At 36.5% G+C, this 23,943-nt stretch overlaps 1 protein-coding gene across 3 annotated transcripts; it reads right to left on the reverse strand.

Annotated features, from left to right (window-relative positions):
- Nucleotides 1-506: 506 nt before the first annotated feature.
- On the reverse strand, nt 507-21,562 carry LOC132186303 (E3 SUMO-protein ligase SIZ1). Of its 3 annotated transcripts, none has more exons than XM_059600200.2 (18): nt 21,352-21,562; nt 21,001-21,063; nt 20,745-20,825; nt 19,728-19,770; nt 19,423-19,501; nt 19,042-19,204; nt 15,264-15,394; nt 14,583-14,651; nt 13,012-13,099; nt 12,770-12,845; nt 11,799-11,872; nt 11,448-11,555; nt 8,913-9,074; nt 7,613-7,717; nt 7,442-7,522; nt 6,214-7,342; nt 4,901-5,297; nt 507-969 (listed from the first exon to the last, which is right to left on the reverse strand). In XM_059600200.2, the coding sequence occupies exons 2-17, from the start codon at nt 21,034-21,036 to the stop codon at nt 5,146-5,148; spliced, it is 2,577 nt and encodes an 858-aa protein (XP_059456183.2). In that variant the 5' UTR covers nt 21,037-21,063; nt 21,352-21,562; the 3' UTR covers nt 507-969; nt 4,901-5,145. The 3 variants fall into 3 exon arrangements, with proteins under 3 accessions (XP_059456183.2, XP_059456185.2, XP_059456184.2); XM_059600202.2 differs by having other exon boundaries at nt 21,001-21,104; XM_059600201.2 differs by having other exon boundaries at nt 21,322-21,562.
- Nucleotides 21,563-23,943: the final 2,381 nt, after the last annotated feature.

Below are 23,943 nucleotides of genomic sequence, written 5' to 3' on the forward strand. Positions count from 1 at the left end.
TTCTCAAACTTTTAAACTAAAGACCCATTTGGCTTGCGAAATAAAACCTTGGAATAGAATGACTATTTTATAAAAATAATCATTCTTTTAATTGGTAAGAATCTATTCCCCTTAAAATAACTATTCCCTTATTAAGATGAACGTTTTCCAAAAATGAGAGGAGACAAGTTTTCCCAAAAAACTCATATTCTTTTAATTTTCTTTCAACCCTAACAAATAAAAATTAAAATCTAGAAAACGTTGAATGCTTTGGGTGGCCAGCCAGCCACCACTTTAATACCTCAAGCATTCCACTCTGCTCTACACCTTGGCAACCAAAAATATTCCCTGAAGAACAAAATACATATCCATCTTGTAGAGAAACAAACTTACAAACAAAAGTCATGACACAAGGGATCTGTACTTGAGCGATTAAGACGGAGCCCAAGACAGAATTCGAGTAAAGCAGTTTATGTACAAACAAAAATACAAATGATAGTTTCGAGCAAGAAACCATGATCATCATATAACATAAAAGATAGCATAGCATTGCTTCCTCATTTATAAACCCTTACCACTGAACAAGCAAACAAACTTGCTACTCTTCCGATGGTTGCTCGTCTCTTTTGAAACCCCCATTGTCAGGAATATAAGTATATACATCACATGCCTTCAAGGGCAATTTAGCTCCAATAATAAATTTCTACTCAACAATCATACAACTGACTAGTTCTTTCCTAAGAAAACTCAAAATTTACACTTTGGAAACAGTAAGTAGGGCATAATTATCAACTTTGTAATGGAACGCTTCCTATTTACAGATGAATCTTGGCAAGCTAAACCATTTACAGGTTGCTTACTCTAGTAGGTCAAAGGAGACAAACAAAGATGGGCTCTAGTAAAAGTTGCAAGTTGAGGCTTACCACAATATCCAAAGTCAAACCTGCAAATGATGCCAAGAAAGAAAAAGAAAAGATGTATGTATGGTACCTGTCAAGCAAAAAAGAAAAATGATGTTAGTCCATAGTCAAATTTTGTAGGGTTAATAGATAGGTAGTAATAGTTGATGTATGAAACTACTTAATCATTATACTTGTGTTATTATGTCAAGTTTTAGAATTAAGACTAGTATTAAAATTTAACAACTAGTGTGATTCTAAAGGTTATAAACCAAAAAGCATCGTTTGTTCGTCATTGCCATTGGAGCAAATATCTCCTCATAGTTATATCCCATAAGTATGTGAAGCCTCTCGCAACCAATCTAGCCTTAAGATCTTCCTACCGAACCATCAGTTTTATGTTTCACTGTAAACACTCGTTTGCATCATACTGTCTTTTTTCCTTGAAGTAATTCAACTGGATCCATGTGTTATTTTTATGAAAGACATTCATCTCTTCCTGCATAGCCTCCCTTCACTTTGGATTCCCAAGTGCCTTATGAACACTATGGGGAATAGACACAGAAGATTGTTTGGAAATAAAAGTACTATATGATACTAAGATTGTTGTAAGAAACAAAATTAGATATGGAATGTTGAGTACAAGATCTGATTCCTTTGCATTGGGCAATAGGAAGATCTATATCATTAACTACTAGTATTAAGGTGTCTAATGTAGAAGTAGGCATAGGATTACCTGAATCAGGATTCGATGTTTAGCTGAGGGACTGAAGAATAGTCTTACTTTTCGAACGTCTGGAATAAACTCTTAACTCCTCCACTGGTGGCTCACGTTGCTCACCAAATGTTGGCTAAGATTGCTGACCATCAAATTCTGGAACATCCTGTTCCGGTAACATGATAGGAACAGCAGATAAAGGATTTCTTAAGAACTTCTCTTCACTACCCGTCTCCCCCAAAAGATAAGTTTCAGAAGGAGAAAAATAGGTATGAGATTCAAAAAATGCCACATTCATAGAGACAAAAAGCTTTCTCGAAGAGGATTATAACATTTATAACCATTTCGAGTTGGAGAATATCCCAAGAATACACACTGAAGTGCCCTAGGATCCAATTTACCATGGGATGAACTATGAAGATGAACAAAGGAAACACAAACAAAGACTTGAGAAGGAACAACAAATAATGAGGAAGACAATGATGGTGATGAAACACCAATAGGCATCTTGAAATTCAGAACATGTGATGGCATTCGATTAATGAGAGATGAAACAGTAAGCAACGTATAACCCCAATAGGATTTAGAAACATTCATGGAAATCATTAATGTTTGAGTTATCTCTAGGAGATGCTCTGATTCTTTCGCTCAGCAATCCATTCTATTGATATGGGTGTGAACGCAAGCAATTTGATAAATAATACCATGCTCACAAAGGTACGATTGTAGGTCATTGAAAAAGTGTTCTCTTCCATGGTCGAAACGGAAAATCTTAATGAAGGTATTGAATTAAGTACAGACCATTTTATGAAATATCTAAAAACAGGAGGAAACATCACCTCTATCTTTCAAGAAATATACCCAAGTAGTGCGAGAATAATCATCAATAAAAGTAACAAACCAACGAAAAACCAGAGAGTGAGAAACAATATGTGACAGACCACAAACGTTAGAATGAACAATGACAAATAGTTCAGTACTTATTGCCAAGAGAAGGAAAAGACACACGATGGTGTTTAGCCAGATCATAAGTATCACATTGAAACTGGGAAACATGATTTTGTGAAAATAAGATGATAAAAGGGGCGTTGCAACAAAGAAAACGAAGGATGCCCCAGTTTGCGATGCCAGACCCAGATGATTGCCATAATGTGGTAAGCATGTTTGAGCCAGGCATGTTGCTTGAGTTGAGAATCCAGGAAGTAAAGACCATCTTTCAGGCAGTTCAAATCAGTTGCAACCCGAGCAAGAGACCAAATTATTCGCAAGGTCAGGTACATGTAAAACAGATGAAAGAGACATAGATGGAGTTACAGAGATTGAACCTATGCTAGTCAGATGACAAGGAACCATCAGCTATTTTAATTTTTTCCCTGGCTGATCAAAGATGATATGAAGAGGAAAGAGATGATAAACCAGTCATATGGTTGAATGCCCCCAAGACAATTATCCAGGGATCATCGAATTCAGCTACATTACTAGTGGAGGTTGCATTCAAAGATGAAGCTCAATTACCTAAATGTTCAAAGGAGGAAGATGCGGTGGTGTGTGGTTCCAGTTGTGACATGAGCCAATAGAGTGTTTCTAGTTCTTCCATGCTAAGGTAGGAGAGCTTAGAGTAGGAGTCTGACCAACAATTGAAGGATCATTAGCCCGAGGCCGAGTAAGGACGCCCATGAAGTTGCCAACAAGTCTCTCGAGTACGTTGGGATTTATGACAATGATCACAAAACAACTCATCTTTCTCATCCTGAGTGGCATCCATTGCTTTTTTGCCATCATGACTCCTAGAATTCCCTTTTCCAGTGCAGTGAGATGCAGTAACCAAGGCAAATCTTCCGGGAAATAAGACTGGAGGCATGGCACCTTGGCGACTCTCCTCATTTTGAAGATAGGCAAATACTTCTCAGAAAAATGGAAGAGGCTCCTTTCCCAAGATCTGAACTTGAATCTTTTCATACTTAGAATTTAGAATTCAAACAGTAGAGGTAGAACAACATTTTTTTTTTTTTTTGGCCTGCTCTAAACGAATTGTCATTTAGGAGAGTTACATACCCTTTGCCTCCAGTTGAACGGCTTGTCGTATTGTTCTAGACTACATAATGTGTTGTTTTCTCTATCAGTGTACGATCTGTCAGCACCTCCCCACCCGCGATGTAGATTGGAATTCAAGGCTTATCTTATCTTTCAGTCCTTATTTGAATTTGAATTATGTTTCTTTGTTAGTCTTTTATTTGGTTTAGTTGTCTTTCGTAGACTTTTAAACTGACTTTATTTCATTGTTATCTTAGGACTAGGAGTCTTGGGGCTATAAATAAATGCTTAGAGCCCTGAGAAAGCAGATTTGAATTATTATTGAGTTTGTTTAATAAGAATTATTCAGAGTTGAGTTTCTTCTTTTTGTTCCTTCAAAACCTAGAGAGTATCTAGCTTTTGTCAAGAAGATTTCTTAGATCATTGATAGAATCAAGATCTAGAAGTATTTATCTGCTGCTTAATGTTGTTATTCGCTGCAGCCCACTAAGTCACGCTTATCACCCCCTCTCACACAAAACAACCTCACTCCTGCACCAGAATAATCACCACAGCACCAGCACCAGAACTTCACAATTTCTTCAAAAATCGACAAAAATCAGACCGCTTAGCTTCCTCAACCTCATAAGATCCACAATCGTGCAACAACACTGATCGCAAATGAAGAAATTCGATCAGCACAGATGCAAACAAGAATTCTTTGGATTTACCAAACGATTTTTTGAATGTAGATCTTCTATAGTTGGTGAAAAACACAAATTCAAGGGATAGCAAGGACCCGTTAGCCTCCATATAGCCAGCGTTTCCTCCTCCTTTCCCCCTTTTTTTCTAGGAACCGAACACTTTGATACCAAGTTGAAAGAGAAGAAATAAAAGAAGAAAGAAGAGAGGAAGAAGAACCTGTCTTATTCCTTTATGCAATAAGTTTTGATAAGAATAATAACAATACATAAGATATAGTATATAGTAAACATAAAAACAACAACAATAAGAATAAGAATAAGAAAAATAATTTAAATAGGTAAATGTGTGATTTAATAGCTTTACTTGTATAATATTTTTGGTCATGCTTTTAAATTAACATTCCTCATAACATTTACCAATATTCAGTGCCAATGTTCACTAACTCCTTGTTTTTTATTGTATCCCAATATGTGCATGATACCTATCAATGTCTGTTGTTTAGGATCTTGACATATCAACAAGCTGAAACTCCAAGCAAAAGAAACAAAGCTGAAATTAAATATAAATATCATAATTTAGCACTCACCTTTAGATAAACTGGTTCCTGAACTGCCAGTAATACTATGACGCAGATGAGATATCAATCCAATTGACATCATGATAACTTTAGACATTGAATTTACTAGAACGAAAATGCCCGCTTCCCCTTTTGAATTAAAGCAAGACATGAAACAAAATGCAGGATGACCGTCATCACCCCAAGCCAATACTGAAAATTAATAAGATAGCCAGAGGCTGCTTCCATGTAACTTCAACCAAGGTCCAATTTATCTACTCAGTCTGATACTCTGATTCAATTGAGAGAGACGTCCTTTGTCTCACAGTCCGTGGCTGGCGAGGAAAGGAGAAAGGGCCTCCTGAAAATTTCCTAATATTCGTCCTGTTAGACCTAGCTTCATAATTCATATCTGTATTCGTAGCAGCTGCAAAGGACAAAAATAACTAGATGAAAATCATAAGGAGAATTTAACAATCTAGCAATACACAAGAAAATTTTGTCAGCCCGAGATTATTATCACTTAAGAAATAGATGAGGTTAGCCTAAATATTCCCCTTCCATGGATATTTGAAAACTTAAAAGCATTTGAGAGACTGCAAATAAATACACGATCCGGACTAGATGGGGTTGCTAGAACATTGCCTTATCCCTGAATTAAACAAAAAGGCTTTATCAGGGTGAAAATGGTCTTATCATTAGACAAGGTAACCATAATCTAAAAGAACTAGTATTAGTTTTAGACAAACCTGAGGAGCAGCAATTTCTACCCTTTAGTTTTACACAGGTGAAAAGCTGACCATTCTACCCACACGGAGCCAAAACCCAATTTAAGATAGGTATCACCCAAGCTCCTTCACCAAAAAGCATAATATTACAAGTTTCCTATGTCCACGTGATCTGCTCTGGAAGCCCTAAGACAGATTCATTTGTGGGCACACATTGAAGTCCATGACTGCTGTGTCAGGTCATAAAAGTTTTTCGTGCACACTGACAAGAAAGTGACATCTTTTATAACGTGGGATGGCATTTTTTCATTAACTTACTGACATGAAAGTGACATGTAGTGCACAACCTTTACACCTTCCATGATGTAGCACAGGTGAACACAAGTTGCAATTCAGTTTCAATGTCAGTTCATGCCCCAAAGAACTAAAATAAAGTTTTTGACTGGAAGTCCACGACAACTAAAAATTTCATATTACAAAGTGACGAAGGTTTAAATTATTATGATTATATATATTTGAGAAGGATTTAAATCATATGAAATATAAAAACTAATAAATTCCTTTATTGTATAAACTATTGCTTTAAATACCACACTTGTTAGAAAAGTTTTCCACCTTCGTTTGATCCACTAGGGTTTATCAAATCTAGCCCATTTGGAGCTGCAGCCACCACATGAGCCCCAAAATCACCGTGATCTTTGCTTCCAACCCTAAGAGATATCCAATCCTCAAAACTGCCAGGAGGCTGGTGTTCCATAATAGACTGCTCCAACATATCAGCTGGTTGAGTTGGAAGGAAATTTTGGATTGAGGGCACCTCGCCAACAAATGCCAAGGGATTATCAACCAAGGCATCATCTATTCCATTATTGGTATGGCAAAGAGAAGAACTTGGAACCTGTCCACCAGAATTTGCAGTTGACGTTGAAGCTTGTACTTTACCATTCATCTGTGCTGGAAAAGAAACTGAAGTATGCTCCAAATCAATAAATGCATCTGAGACATCTGAAACTGGGCCAAATAGTTGGAAAGCAGGATTTGCTTGAGTACCAAATGAATATGCCCCCCAGGGCAATTCAATCTCACTGCCATTGCCACTGCCATTAAAGAGACCCAAACAAGAACTCACACCCACATTAGGAGCTAGATCTTCCACATATGAGCCTGGAATGCTAGGAAGGGCAGACAGAGGACACACATGGTCATTCTCTTCTTCTGAATCACTAAGAACTATGATGTCTGCATCCTCCCCTAGTCCAGAACTACCATTTAGAATTCCAAAAGCTGGGGGAGAATCGTGGGGAATCGAAATGATCTCATTTCCATCATTGATAGAGATATCAATATGCCCACCACAGTCTTGATTAATACTGGGGTTTTCATCATCTTTGCCACTTCCAGTGGCACTGCTGGACATTGTTATGACATTTAGGCCACTCTTCTCATAATGTTCCTCCATTTGATTCCTGGAGGAGAGGGCAACATGCTGATGTTCGGTAACTGTAATCCCACAGTGATTCTTCTTTATACGTATGTCTAGATTACCATGTTCCTCGATATTATTTTCCAGCTTTATCTGTCTTAAGGATTCCAAATTTGATGTAGCTTCATATTTAGCAATGTAGATAGAACCACTAGGGAAATGCCACTCCGCAAGATCGCTATATTCACCCCTGGTTTTTGCTCTCCATGAACCATCAGGCTTTACATTAATCTCTGTTATGTCTTCTCCACAGTGCCTCATCTGTCCCACCAGATAAACAACAAATGTTTTTATTCCATTAGTTGTCAAAAAAGAAACTGCATCAGCTAAGATATTCAAGATGTCAACTGCAAGAACTACCATAGTTGCAATGCGATTGAAATAAGGGTCAATGATGATGTCCTCCAAGGAGTAGTTCTTGAGGCAAATGGGACATTGCCACTGCAATGACAGTAAATTACTAGCTCATATTTATAGATTTTGAAATAAAGCAAACACAAATAATCAAACAAAAATGGTAAATCAACACACCTTCCTAGAGCGTTGATTTAGCGCTACAAAAATATCAAGATCAAAACAGCCCATGTGAGGACAAGGTTTGAATCTACCAGCCACCTTCATTCTAGAGCCACTCATCTGCCAATTAAATGTAGGCATAACTCAGGAGACAAAATAATTAAGGAGCTCAATTGCCAAATAAATAACTTCATGGATATTTTCAAAAAGCCATTAGAACAGAAACGGCCTCATTGACCAGTTTCATGAAACATAATTACATCAGCATGATGACAGTTTAATAATAGACTATCAAACCAGCAAGTTGATATTAAAATTTAAAATAACAAATGATTAATTCTGCAACAATGAGAGCCTTTTTTATTTATAAGGATGCACAGTTCTCAGCTGATAACAAGGTCAAAGGCATAGTGAGTAAACATATATTAGCTTATGTAAAAGATTTTGAAATCTTTTTAGCTGATGAGCTTTTTTTTTATTTTTTATTTTATTTATTTATTATTTTTTATGAGCTTTAGCTGGTGAGCATGTAAAAGGTCAGAAACCAAACTTCAGAAATAGGGCAATCAAAACAATTAATTTTAAGAAGGCAGTATCTAGTACAACACAAGGGGATCGAGTCTTCCACATAATGGAAGTAAGATATTACTTATCAAAAGAAAGAATGGACATCAAACCACGGGGCCCCATATATGCTTAGCAAATCGTGGGTACATTACAGGAGCAAACTTCTCGAGCATAACAGTATATTTTACACAAACGTCAAGAGAAGACCTTTCAAGAACCCTTCACAAAACCACAGCCTCGAAGGCATGCCAAGGTCCCAAAAAAGAAAATCAGATAGAGTCCCAAAACAGAAAAGGAAAATCAGACAGTTGCAAAACTAAAAAAAGAAAATCAGATAAGTTCATGGCTTGCCTGCTAGGGATGAATGGAGAGGGGCTTTGCTACTTTCTGTCCAATACCATGTGATTGATCCAAATAACTATATAAACCAGGTATTCACAAGAAATTTATAAAAAGAAACACATGCTTAATTGGCCCAAAGTTTGGGTTAACCAACAAGCAAACTGCTTTCACTGTATCTAAAAAAAAACTGCTTTCTCTGCAAAATTATAAAATCTGATCAAGACATGCATATTCATGCCATTGAGTATATTACTTTTGCATGAAAATAGAATGGAGAAGAGTAAACCAAATGGATTAGGTGAATTGATCAACATCATATCAGCTCTTCCCTAGCAAGTAGAACATGATTGAAGAGCACAAGTCAAGAAAGAACTACAATATAAAGTAATAATCATTAATCACTTACAGGGCAGCGGAGATTAACCGTAATTGAATCAGCAATGACTTCTACATCACTATCCGTGTCTTCATTTTCTGTGGCAACCCCACCTCGAATGCAACGACAAACACGTGCAAGTGCATCCGCAAAATGCTCGCCATCTGCTTCTCTGGGAATCAAGTCGAGAACCTTGGAATTGATTGGACAAAAGAAATAAAATTAGTTACATGGCACTTAAAGACTGATTATAACTGAAATTACAAGTAGTCAAAGTTTAATCAGAATGATGCTGTAGATAATTTGTGCCTAGGATAATACTAATTGAGTTGTGGGTCCCATGAAGCAAGGGTAAACCAGAACATTAAGAGAGAGTCGCGAGGAAAAATAAAAGAAGAAAAACAAACAAAGAAAGAAAAAAGAAAGGAGAAGAGTACACAGAATTAGAAAATGAATTTCAAGAAGCATTGTGTCAAGTACTGAGATTAGAAACACATGTTTGATACTAAGAAGTATATTTAGTCAATAGCTACAGTTTACAAGAAGATATGTAAGAATAATGCCTAAAAACTCACATAATGAATATGCGTACTTGATGAAAAAAAGTTTCATAAAGATATCATGTCTCTGAATTATTAATTTTATTGTCAGTAATAGCATTTGCTTGTATCCTAAGGAATGAAACAGAGCATATGCCATCTTGTTATTGATTTACTTGAATGGTATACATCCATCTAAAAATCAACAAACAATAAAGGATTTGTGACTATGCCAAGGCACACTGATCTAAAACGTGACAAACGCAATAGATCTTCCATAAATTTATCATAAAGACAACAACAACAAAAATAATAGTAGCAATAATTTGTTTTTTGATAATAATGTCATATTATAAATAAGGCGCAAATGGCGCAACTCTAGTACATAAGGAGTATACAAGAAAACCCCCTAAGATGAAAAAAAAGAATAACATAAAAGTCAAAAAATCTGCAAAAGTAGAACCAAATAAGCTATGATGCCAATATCCAAATATGTAACGTGTTCACCATAATCTTCCGCAACTCTATCACCGATGTCTCTACATCTTCAAAGTATCGAGCATTTCTCTCACGCCAAAGACACCACATTAAACACATCGGAAACCAGCCTCCATACTTCCGTTACGGTGCCGCACCCAACCGTGCCACCCCAACTCTTCATCAAATCTATGACTCGTCTCGGCATAACCCACTCTACACCAAACAATTTAAGAATACAACTCCGTAAGTCTCTCACGACTTCACAATGAAGCAATAAGTGGTCAATGGACAGCCCACTCTTTTTACACATGCAACACCACTCAACCACCATAACATTCCTCTTTCTCAAATTATCAAGCATCAAAATTTACCCTAAAGTTGTTGTCCACACAAAAAATGCCACCCTTAAAGGAGCCTTTACTGTCCATATACTCTTCCATGGGAAAGAAGGACCATCCGGGCTACTTAACACTTTATAGAACGACTTCACTTCAAACTTACCCCTTTTGGAAGGGCTCCAACCTAATCTATCCTCCTCTCCATGTCTTAACTGGACATAATATAGTCTCTCGAAGAAAGAGTGTACCATCTCCATCTCCCAATCCTGAACAAGTCGAGTAAAAATAACATTCCAATGGAGATTACCATCTTGAAGATGCGTATTATCAGCCACCCACGCATCTTTGCTTAGAGCAATACTAAACAAATCTGGATGAGATATCTTCAAAGGTTGATCCCCACACCAAATATCATGCGAGAAACTAACTCTTGACCCAACCCCTACCTCAAAACGAACAAATTTAGAAAACACCATAATGCCTCTCGCTCCACCGCATATCGCCACAACCACTTTTCCAAAAGTGCTCAATTGAACTGAATCAAATTTCTAATTCCCAATCCACCTGAGTTATTAGAGTGCAAATTCTCACCCAGTTCACTAGATGGAATTTAATTCATCCCCAATACCACCCCATAGAAAATCCCTATGAAATCTCTCTAGCCTATTGGCCACACCCACTGGAATAGGGAATAGGGACAAGTAGTATGTAGGTAGATTAGACATAGTACTTTTAATCAATGTCAGTCTACCACCCTTAGATAAATAAATTTTCTTCCAACCAGCCAACCGACGTTCCAATTTTTCAATAATGCCATTCCAAATAGCATTTGCCTTATAACAATAGCAATAATAATAATAATAATAATAATGAGAAACGATATTCAGGTAGTTCGTAAACCACTAAAAGCCAGATAATTAACAATGTCATCATGACAAAAGCTACCAAAAGTTGTATTTTTGCTTTAATTTCTTTAAGGTGATTTGAGAAAGAAGAAAGACAGGAACAGGTCTTGTTTTTGTTTAAAAAAATTCTCCCATGAGCAGCCCCGTCCTGTTTTTGAGCTCCTTCATCCATGTTAAATGTAAAAGCAAAAGTCTTTTCCATGAAAGCCATAACTTGTTAATAGTCCAAATCAGTTTCCCTCATCAGAAGTTCCAAGGAAACATGATTTTTTCTTCACTTGCATTAAAAATAGGTCACAATACCTGTTGAACAGTACGCTGCTTTACAAGCCTGATACCAAAGCAGAAAACACGAGCATCACACCCTGATAAGGAAATCTTATTAATTCCCTCCCTAATGTATAATGCAATCTGACAAGAAAAAAAAGGAGATTAAATTAAAACCTATCATCAAGGAATGAATCTACGTAGTATTGTAAACAAACTTGGGGAGGGGAACAAAATGGGAAAAATGAAAAACACGAGTATGTTCACAGACTGTAATATCAACAAGTTCATTGGCATATTGAAAAACAGAAGTTTTTTTTTTTTTAATAAGTAATAACCAGTCTTATTAAAAGCGTAAGGCGATATTGAAAAACAGAAATTACTCACTAATGCACCATCATCACGACCATTGGCACCTAACAACTGTGATCCAGGTCTATTTACTGCCCTAAGTGTCGCACCTATAAAATTATATACAACAATAAAACCAAGAGTATGTTAAGTCAGTAATGAGCATTATTAACTTTATTGAAATCAAAACCAATATGCTTGTGTGCATAGGCCAAACTAGACATCTACAACAACCAAATTCAGTGTGGGGCCAAGTTACGGACAAGTTCAGGTTAAACCTAGTGTCATGTATTGAAAGGTCCAATTAAAGAACCTGACTGACTGAGTGCCCAAAATACCCATTCAACCAACTGGGTCCGGGTGTAATAACCATGACCATGAACATACTTTAAAAGTAATATAAGAGCTAAAAATCAATTAACAACGTTTAGATAATTTACAAAAAACAGTGGCTTCAGTAAGGCCTCTTTTTTAAGTACTAATTTTTTATGTCCATTTAAAATTTATGAACCCAATCCCAAATTCAAAGACCCCAACCATTGTTGAACCCAATCTTAAGGCATAAGCCTCAATAGGTTTACTTGTGGGATATACATACAAAAAGCAATACAAGAATGACACAAAAGCAAAGCTTGAGTTCTCCCTAAAAATGTTTTTGCATTTTCAATTGAGATGGGATGATTCTTTGTTGATAAGAGATGGGATGATTCTTTAAATCAAAGAATGATCAATAGCATCAAAGTATATTGTCTCCTGCTTAGAATGAAAAACCCAAGAGAAATTGCTATATCCGCTCTGGCCTCAAGGACTTCTTAAAGCTTGCTTCCCTAAATTCACTAGCATATAGTGAAACCAAATTTAAAACTACTAGTCAGAGACTGTAGTTCCCAGAACCGCAGGGAAAGCGGAAGAAAGTAGAAACAAAAGCTAGCAACGGGGTAGACCATTATATTGTAGATGCAAGTCATACATCAACCAAAGTGAGAAAAGATTATCGAATTGCATACCATTAACCTGTAAATCCACATACTGTGGCCACTGCATCCTAAATGAAACACTATCATTGAGAAGTATGCACCAAGCCTGTGTAACAAAAGCGTGTTACATATAAATAATCCATCTACCAGAAAACACAGAACACACTTTTAATGATATATCGATTAATTATCAAAAAGAAAACGCACAACACAAACATAATTAATCAAGAAACATAAACTGCCACTTGATGGACTACCAAAGTGAAATAAACCTGAACGTCATATTCAGTATTCTGTAGCAAATCTCTATCATCTCTTGTTAGTTCAAATGTTTTCTCCACGTTCTGTATTGGATTCGTACTGAAAAATCATTGGGGATAAGGTTACCATTGAAGAACAAATAACCTCAAACAAAATAATATAAATATTAGATCCAGATAAGACACTAAAATAGTTGAAAAGCAAGATATGCATGGACTACTCATTGTTTTCTTGGTCTTGGGTTTTGACAATACTCCCAACCTATTTTAGTGTCTTGTCAGAGGTTTTTAATATCATATCTGCAGCAGCTTGTTGTGGGAGAACCAGTTTTTTAAATTTGAAGGTAACTAATGGTGTCGTTGCTGTGAGGATGTAAAACCTTGCAAATCTCTTCTAGTAATATAGGTTTTTGGAACCCAATTAGTTAGGTTAGTTGAGCTTTCAGTGATAGCCCTGATTGCTAAGTAAGTTGGCATTTAGACTAAATCATGATTATGTTACTTGGTTGGCATGAAAAAAATTCAGGAGCAAATTTCTTCACATAATAAGAGTTGTTTAGAGAGTGGGGGGTGGAAGGGGTAGGAGGGAGAAGAACTAACAAATTGAAAGTTACAAATATATAATCACTGTGAAGAGAAAACAGTTAGTGGAGAGAGAAATGCCAGAACTTTTGAGGCACCAAGTTGTCACTTTATGAGAGCACTTTATGAATGGATGAGGGCATCAAACTATCTGTCAGTCTCTTCTTTTTTGGATTTCTTTGAGCTTTTTTTTTTTTTTTTTTTTTTAATACAAGTAATGCAAATTCATTAAAAGCACAAAGGGGCGCAATCCAAGTAGATAGAAAGTATTCAAGAAAACCCCCAAAGTAAAGAAAAAGACACAAAATTCCAAAAACTAAGAAAAATTAGAAACAAACAAACTATTCCATGCTACTCTCCATGTATAAATGGATTGTAACATCATTACTAAAACAATATTGACAAAAAAAGGGAATCTATGTAACATAATAAGTTTTTTTTTGATAAGTAATAAGAAGTTTTATTAAAAGCGTATAGGCGCCCCAAAGTACACTGGGACCTTGTAATCTTTATTGAATATCACTTGTCAATATATTAAATGTTTAGAGTGCGGGTGTGTTTGTATGTTTATGTACCTATCTAAGATGCAATGATTACTCAAGAATGAGAAAAGAAAATCTACATTTTCTTCTCCCTTTTATCCCACTTCTCATTCTTTTCTACCAAGTTTTTGTTCACTCTAGCTTGCCCACTTTACCGAATACATCATCAGGGTCTTTTTGGTAGGTCACAACTTCTTTTCCAACAGATCCAAAAAAAGGAACTTCCTCCCCAACGGTAGACTCAAGTCAAATGCTACTAATGGAAATTGCCAGAAAATGGCTGATGACTATGAGCATAACTCTTAAAATCTTAAACAATTAGAATTTTAAGGCAAGGCACATCTTTGGTGCATATACTAACACATAGATTTAGAAAAAGAAAAAATCTAATATTTAAGACAAAATACAGTGGTAACATATGAGTGATAGGAAGAGGATAATTAAGAAAATTGAACTCACCCATCAGTTGAAATACTTGAAGCAACCAACTTCACAGGAGATAGTAAATTTCTGACAGTCACCCAGAAACTGCATACAGAGAAAAATAAAATAAATAAATAATAATACTCTACATTCCCCACCCACCCCCCCCCCCCCCCCAAAAAAAAAAAAAAAAAAAAAAAAAGTCATGAAAATTGTTTAAAGAATCTGAATCACAACTACCATAGAGACCTCAATTCCAGTATAGAGGATGATTAAAGCTTCACTAATTTTCACCTAGAAATAAGCCAATATACATTCATGTATTCAACAGACAATCATTTCTGCTACCAAATCTTGCTCAACAAGGAAATAGCAAAGCCTAAAAACAGATACAAATATGCCTTTCATACAACTTATCAAAAAAAATATGCCTTTCATTCTGAAATGTAAGTTAGTAATTAATTGCTTTATTATTATATTCTCTAAATATATTGATATCACACACTAACACGTAACACACACACACACATAATGAATAAACAAAACAGAAATACATAACTTTGTCCTAACATCTTGGTATTAGGGAGTTGGCATATCCAACAACCAGTACATTTGTCAAATTATCATGAAAATAAAACAAGTGCTATGTAGCAAAATGAAAATAGGCTGCCTAGTTAGACATAGTAGAATTAGTAATGGAAAATGCATGGTACATACGGATCAGCCCGTTTAATTCGGCATATTTCACAATAGAATAAAGGTGGAACTGGTGGAATGCCCTCCCCAGTCTTATCTGGAATAATAACACAGCCAATATGTTGCTGCACATGACATCCTGGATCCACACACTGCACATAGCACGTCTCTCACTCAGACATAATTCAATACCCCAAAATGATCAAAAGCAGATCTATATCACCCATGCACATACAAACTCTGAAGAGCACCTGCAATTTTAATGGTTTATGATTTGCAAAGAAAACAACACATGAAAGAAACATAAAAATGCATAAATAAATATCTTTAAATATCAAATAGAATCACTCCTTTTTCATGGGGATAGGGGGTTGCACGAAAAGTTCACAAAGAAAAATGTTGAAGAGTGTATCAAATAAGCTGGGAAGCAAATAAGTGGAGCAGAATCTACTTTTTTCAAACTCATCCTTGTTGAAATTAAACTAACAAGCAAAACCCAAGCTTAACCATTGTTGTTAAATCTCACTTTAGGAAGGGCCAGCTCAAAGTTATTGAATAGTCTGACCAAAGTATTTGAGCCTAAATCTCCATTCATTTGTGTTTTCTTCTTTTTTTTTCTTCCTGTTTTTAATTTTTTGATAAGTCACTGGAGGGGGATTTGTAAGTCAAAACCAAACACTTAATGTAAATTACTAATTATAGTATACTCTGGAAGATACTTGACTATCAATATAACAATGGCTGTTGGTGGAGCCAAATGGGTTGGGGTGTTGGCCTTTTACTACCATTGGCACCGATACTATCAGGGCTTCTGCAGGGGCTTCTCCATCTTACGGTGGGGAACAGCAACAAGTGGGGATGGGGAAAGATATTGCTTTGTGTCTCGTGAATGGACCTTTCTCTGGTTCTAGTGAGGTTGGCAAGGCCTTGTATCCCTCTCTGTGTATCGATCCTCTGTTGTGTCGAGAGATTCTGGTTACTCAGACTGAGCTTTGCATTGTGTGAAGGACATTTGTCCTATTGTGAGGATCTCTTATGGGAGTAGCTCTTTTGACAGCCATTAAAGAACATCGGCGTGAGGAATCAGCTTCTCTCTTGAATTGTGGTATAAAGGCTGTAGGAAGCTTAGAAGTTTGGAGAGCTCCATAAACTACAATCCCAAATGCAATTCAAGCCATGGAAAAGGCGAGGCGCATTAGAGTTGTGACTTGTGAGCAGATTATGGGGGTTTCGTCAGGTGGAGACGAAGTTAGGTGAGTGGGAGGGGTTTAACCTTGGCTGTAATGTTGATAGGGTTAGAAGCTTTCTTTGGGTTGAGGCGACTGGTTCGTTTAGCTGGTGGAACCTGACTTGGGGTTTTGGATGTGTTATGGGGATTTTTTTCCTTTTTCTAATTAGGTGTTTCCTTTTGTATACTCTTTGTGTACTTAGGGGGCACTTCACACTTTTTATAAATTTTGTCGATTACTTATCAAAAATATATATAACAATGGCTGTAGAAAATTGGTTGACTTGTCATTTAAAGTGTTTTCAAAATGGTTTATGAAAGAATCAACATAAATATGATCAATCCAAGCTTTTTAAGAATCAACTGGGAATGGTTTGAGTGAGCATGTTGGGGCGTATGGGATATGTTTATGGAAGAATATTAGGACGGGTTGGTAGAAGTTTTGTAGTCACACCAGATTTGAAGTGGGAGATGGCTCTAAGGTTAGATTCTTGCATGATCTTTAGTGTGGGGATATGGCCCTTAAGAATGCCTTTCCAATCTTATTTGATATTGCTAGCGCAAAGAATGCTCCTGTTGAGGCTCACGTGGAATTTTCTGAACGTGCCATTCAGTGGAATGTGAGCTTTGCTAGAGCGGCTCAAGATTAGGAGGTGGATGCCTTCGCTTCATTCTTCAAGATGTTGTATTTAGAAAGAATGAGATAAGGAGAAGACAGGTCATGGTGGGTCCCTTCCAAAATAGGGTTGTTTGGTGTTAAATCCTTCTACAGTGTTATGAGTTGTCATCATGTTTTCCATTTCCCTTGGAAGAGTGTGGAGGACGATGGTTCCGTTGAAGGTGGCATTTTTTGTGTGGTCAATGACCCTAAGGAAGATCCATACCACAGACAATCCTTAGAAGCGGCACATCATTGTGGTTGATTGGTGTTATATGTGCACATGGAATGGGGAATCTGTGGACCGTCTTCTGCTTCATTGTGAGGTTGACCATTTGGAATGTTTTCTTCAATTGATTTGGGTTGTCTTGGGTTATGCCTAGACAAGTAGTGAATTTGTTTGCTTGTTAGTAGACTGCCAGCAACACTCGAAGTGTTGTTGTATGAAAGAAGGTGCCTTCGTGCCTTTTGTGGTGTCTCTGGAATGAATGATTGATAGGTGTTTTGAGGACCAGGAAAAGACTTTGGAGGAGATTAAGTCTTTATTTTTCAACATTTTGTATCTTTGGACAGCTGCTTATGTTTTTCCTTTAGTGATTAGTTAGTATAGTTTTCTTGCCTTTTTGCCCCTCCTAGTTACTTAGGTAGCTTCTCTTGTATACTTCTTGTGTACAGGGGGGCACCAAACCCTTTTAATGATATCTTAATATATTATCAAAAAAAAAAAGTAGGGAATGGTTCAAGAGTAGGGAATGGTTCAAGTCTCATACCCACCCATATTATCAAAAGGCAACACAAACAAGAAAGTGAACAAACTATAGCATTGACCTTCTGTAGGGTAAAAAATTCTTCACAGATTCTCCTGGGCTTGGTGCCTTTTTGCATTAAGCATTATTTACTCTAAATTTGCCAGCTGTAGGTTTTGTGCCTATCACCTTACAACTCTATAATCCTACCATAGAACCAAACACATAAGGCATGTAAAAATATTTTTACACGATATGATAAGAAATAAAAAGAAAAAATTCTGAGGTGATTCTTTTTGCATTAAATGAAGGACAAAGTCCACGGATCTTTTTCTGACTTCTTTGATTTGTCTATATCTTGATTGGTTTATGAGTACAACCACCTAATTCCCAACTTGTTTTTTTAGTATTTAGAGGTCTTGTTGAGCCCAGGCATGGGTTTTATGCATGAAACTTAAGTCTGAATTTGACTAGCTTGTTTGGCTAGAAAGTCAAGAATGAGCTCGTTAGTTTGTTCTTCCCTAACGTTTTTGGCAGAAAACACCGCATGAGACTTCAATTTGCCTCCTGGGCATGAGGATAAACTGCTTAGCCCGTCAGGGGTGAAAGCTCCTGGATTACCTGGTAACTGGTTCTGGCGGATGGGATCAGTTACTCATAGAAGTTTGATTAACGGTGAGGATTGTTGTACAGTATGCGTTTGCGACATGCAATTAATCTGAGTAAAGTTCTCCTACGTTATCAAAAAAAAAGTTGTACACAAGCGACTAGCTCAACAGCCCGTGCTGTATCTTACCATCATACAACTCAAAGAATACCCAACTAAACAATTAGACTCTTTCAGACACATTTATCAATCCAACCACCATTTAATTTCACATATGTACCTTAAATTTCTCAACATAATCAGTACCATGATGATTAAATGTTCACATTTACACACATCAAGGGTAGTGCACTGTATCCCAGCACTAATTAAATAAGGAGAAGAAAAATAAAACATCAGAACAAGTTTGGACTCTATATGCAACAAATAACAGCAGTCAAGTACTCCCACAATTCATTCACTGCTTAACTCTAAAATCAACAAATAAATACGAAGAAGAAAAAAACTCGAGGTGATTTAAATTATATCTAACAATAAAGCAAAATTAACTGCTACAAAACCTGAATCATGGACTCAGTGGGCAATGAACTTCCACAAGGGCAGCAAATCTTCACATCCAAATTGATAGATTTTTCAAACTCCTCTTCAGGCTTATGACTGCTGATATCCAAACCACTTTGTCCCTTAGTTGCCAAGTCAGCTAACACCATATTCCGATTTTTCCTGGAGCACGACAGTGGATATTGCATAACAAAGACCATGAGATGATGAAAAACACGATTGCCCAGCAACTGGAGAAGCAGAGGGTGAAGACTTAGAAGAAACAAAGGTTATGACTTATGAATCACACAAAAATGACATTTTAATCACAAAACAGTTTAGTAAAAATGAACTTTCGAGACAGCCATCAGGGCATATATACACAACATTAAAAGTCACACCTGTAAGCATCATCAATTATTTTCGCTACTCCACTCTTCCCAATAAGGTTTTTCTTTGCTGAACGATTTGTAGTGGAAACTGCACAGAATTTTACACCGTGTATAAGGTACTAGATCCGAGGCGATCATGGAGAATTTAGTGCCAAAATGCACAAAGATGAAAACCAAGAGCAATACTCTTGACTTGTAATGGAAACAAGTCCAGTCAGCTTGAGTACGAGAATGATGGAACAAATAAGTAACAGAACTTAGCAAGATAATAACATACACAATGGAAGAGATACTAATGTAGTTCAAGAGATTACCTTCTTCATCTGAAAGTAACAATAAGATTCTGTCCACAAGAGCCTGCACAGCACATAAAGATGTATAATAGTAAGTTCAGCTCATATAACAAACAATTATTCTTCAGGAAAAGCCTATGGAAACAAAAAGAACTTATGCATAAGGTACAGTACTTAAATTTATATATACTAGTCTTTGTTGTTTTATGTATACATGTAAAAGCGAGAAAGAAAACAAAAAAGAAAAAAAAAATAGAAAAAAAAAAAGGAACATGAGACCTTGTTATTGCAACAATAAACAAGAGTGACTCCGGATCTCTGATGAGATGGTTGCAGGCAAACATTCAATAAAGAATAGAGAAAAATTTAAACCATATGAAGAACTGCTAGTTTATGCCACAAAATAATGAATCACAATGTATGAACAAGTTGACGATAACTCGATGCACATCACAAGATGATGCAAGCATCCTCCAGACGCAAAGCACGACCTATCAAACACATTGTTAAAAACTTCACGCTGTTATACATTTGTCAAGATAGCCCTTAAATCCTTAACAGCAAACACTTAGAAGGGTATGCATACACAAACTAAGTGTGAACCCAATTAACTATCGTCCTGCTAATTTGTTGAGGCTTAGAATGGCCGTACACAAAATGCCAGAAACTACCTACTGGTATTTTGGGGTGGGTAAATTAAAATTACTCTCAAGTTCATATATACTGATTCCTTATGAACAGGGGCGAAATTACTCAAACCCTTGGGGGGGTCAATAGCCCCACCAAATTTTTAAATTTGCCTCTAAAGTTTTTACTTTCTTTCTATGATATAAACCCCACACCTTAATTTCCGGTTCCGCCCCTGCTTACGAAGTATAAAATTATTCATGCATGTAACAAAAATATTCATGAGCAACAAGTAGTATATTAGTGCCGTACAGGAAAGAGCTTCGAAAATACCTGATTAATTTGAAAACATGCCTCCACTTAATTAATCAACGAGCCATAAATCTGAAAAGTAAAATATAAAAAATATACCTGCTTCTTCCCTTGCTTTGAAAGACCAAGCTGGCTCAGAACATCCTTGAGCTCCTTACTTCGAAAATGTTCCAATTTTCCCTACAAGTCAAGTGTACGAGTAGCATACCATAAGAAAAGCACATGAATCCTACAAACAAATACACTGGAAACATGAATCCTACACTGCCCTTCGGCTTCTAAAACCAAAACACATAATCAAACTGCCATATAATCAATTTTAATTCTGATACCACATTCAATCGCACTGTTTTACCTGGCAGTCTGATACCAAATCCATTTCTTTGCGCATATACACCCCAAACAATTAAATAAATTCCTGATCGTCAAAACCAAGTATATCAGGAAATTCAGCTCAAACTGGACCAAAAGAGACAAGAAACAAACCACACAACATAGAATAGTCAAATTTAAACCGAGAAAAGGAAAAAAGAAACTATCAAATTCGAAATACGAATATCTGCAATAGTAAAAGGAACAAGAAGATATTAAAGGAAATGATCATATACAGAAATACAAGGCATATGTGCTTCAAGTAAAATCAAACAGTAAAAATTGCAGCGAACGAGTTGCGTACTTGCACTGAGTCAAGAAAAGAATCGCTCACCAAGTTAGGGTTTCAGCTGCTTTTGCTGACACTAGTGCCACTCCGAGTACTGGCGCCACCGGTGACGTTGTTTTAAGCTTTGCGTCGAGCCATATTGGGCGGATGTGAAGGCGGTTATGAAATTCGGTTTTGGGTTTTCATGTTCCGTCCGGGTTTTGTTAGCGTACTACTTCTGCGCGGTCTCGTATTGGAGTTTTGGAGTGTCACCTGAACCAATGGCTGGGCGACAGGTGGCCTCGACTGGTGGGCGTGTGTGTGTGTGTATGAGATATCATGGGACTGGTGCGGCAACGTTATAAAAAGCGCGTTTTTTACCAGGAAGACCGTGACTGGTTTGGTAGCGCTGGTAATTACCACATTGCCATCAAGAAAACGCACGGTAATGTTACTCATGTTAGAGGAACCCGAAGCGAAATTTCAATTGAGTAATGCTAAAAGATAATATGCTGAAAGTGAAAGTATAGTGTATATTCTATGCAGTTGTCCATGGGGAATGGATGTGTGGGGCATGGGAGGAAAAAATTTTCAGAAATGTTCCACAAGTGTGACAACGAGGAGTTTGAATTATTTATAAAGATCTCATGAAAAATCAATTCCGAAGAAACGCAATGATTCACGGCGAGGCAAGGAGTTCACCCACCCTAATACTCTTGCAAGTGGGGCATTAATTGATTCTGTAGAAAGGGTGAATATGAAAGAAACAGACCAAGCAAAGGAGGTGAGAGGTGGGAACCAATTCATGTGAGAACATTTGCCTAAAGGCACATAAGTGAAAGGTGTGAATCCTACAAATTTAATTGTTGATTTTTCAAGGGCCGCACAAGGCGACGACAAGTGACAAAAAGACTCGATAAAGAGTCATAAGCGGTGAAGATAACAACCACCGTTAAAAGGTTGTTACAAGGAAGGTACTGCAAAAAACCATATGAGAGTCATTGAAGGACGAATACCGGCAACAAAAGTATGATGTATGATGTATATTTTATAGAGTTGTCCATCCATGATGGATGTCTAGGGCTTGGGAGGAAAAAAAAATTCAGAAATGCTCCACAAGTGTGACAAGGAGGAGTTTGAATTATTTGTAGAGATCTCACAAAATATCTGGTTTCGAAGAAACACAATGATTCATGACAAGGAGTTCACCCACCCTAATACTCTTGTAAGCGGGGAAATTGAGTCCGTAGAGGAATACAAAATGGTGAATATGAAAGAAACGGACCAAGCAAAGGAGGTGAGAAGTAGGAACCACTTCATGTGAGAACATTTGCCTAAGAGCACATGGGTGAAGGTGTGAATCCTACAAATTTAATGATTGATTTTTGAAAATAGATGATAAGAAAATGATGAGAGAATTCTGAATAGCATTTCTCTACACTGAAACACCTCCAAAATAAGTTAGGGTTAAGTTTTGTTAATGTAAGATGTTTAGATAGGCCGAATCAATGTCACTCTTGTATGCTTGCTTCTTAATTTGCGTATTTTTCTAGCCTAGCTACTCCATTGTGATCTCCATCGAGGTACGTAGAATTATGTCAGAAAAAGCTGTCTTTCCTTACACTTGATATTAATTTATGATGTTTTATTTGTTTACATTTTGTTTCCAGAAGAACATGCTGCGCGCCTTAGATCCTTTGTATATTGCAATCACTTTAAAATCATCAGCTTATTTTGCACTGATATATAGGTAATGGTTTTCAAGCTTAGAATTATTAAACATCAAATAAAGCATAGAAAATTAAGGTTTTGATTCCAATGCTTAAATTTTGATGGTACATTGGGTATTTTAGAACGCATGCATGTTCGGTTAATCATGGTTATATAAGATGGATGAGGAGATTTTGGGTTTAGGATTTTTTTTTTTTTTTTTTTTTTTTTTGAGGAAATAGCTATTCTTGTTCTTAGAGTGAAGACCTTTCAAGCATGGTAACTTTTTTTTTAATGAGCTTCAAGCATGGTAACTAAACATAGAGAACGAGAACACTGGTTCATATCTTTAACCTTGATGATAAATGCTCATTTGTATTTCTTAAATCAAGGGATTTCATTAATATTTGTTAACCTTGATTTAAGGGATATGTTTGTATTTTATTATTATTATTATTATTATTATTTTTTTTTTACATGTCCACACAAGAGGAAGAATGGGTGGAGATTCGAACTAGTGACCTCCGCTTCATAAGGCGTAGTTCCCAGCCGATTGAACTGTCCCTTGGAGACGGGATATGTTTGTATTTGAAATATTTCTAATCACATGTAAAGCTCAATAAATAGAGTTGTGTACTCAAGTCATATATCAAGGAAAAATGTAGCCTATAAGACTTTAATGTGTGGATGTAAGCCATAGGTCAAACTACATTTATCTCTGTGTTTATTATATTTTCTTTATCTTTGACATTATTATTATTCTGCTTTCTTTCTCTTATTATTGTTATTCCGCATTATTAGTTATATATGCTCCAAAAAAAATTAAGTGGTGAAGTAGATGCAAGCAAAAATAAACTATAGTGGCATATTATATATATTCATTCAAAGAAAGTGTCTGATACATGACATTAATTTCTTTTATTATAGTGCATATATAAGTAGGACATC

The sequence above is a fragment of the Corylus avellana genome, chromosome 6, assembly GCF_965113065.1.
Source record: "Corylus avellana chromosome 6, dhCorAvel1.hap1.2, whole genome shotgun sequence".
NCBI classification, from domain to species: domain Eukaryota; kingdom Viridiplantae; phylum Streptophyta; class Magnoliopsida; order Fagales; family Betulaceae; genus Corylus; species Corylus avellana.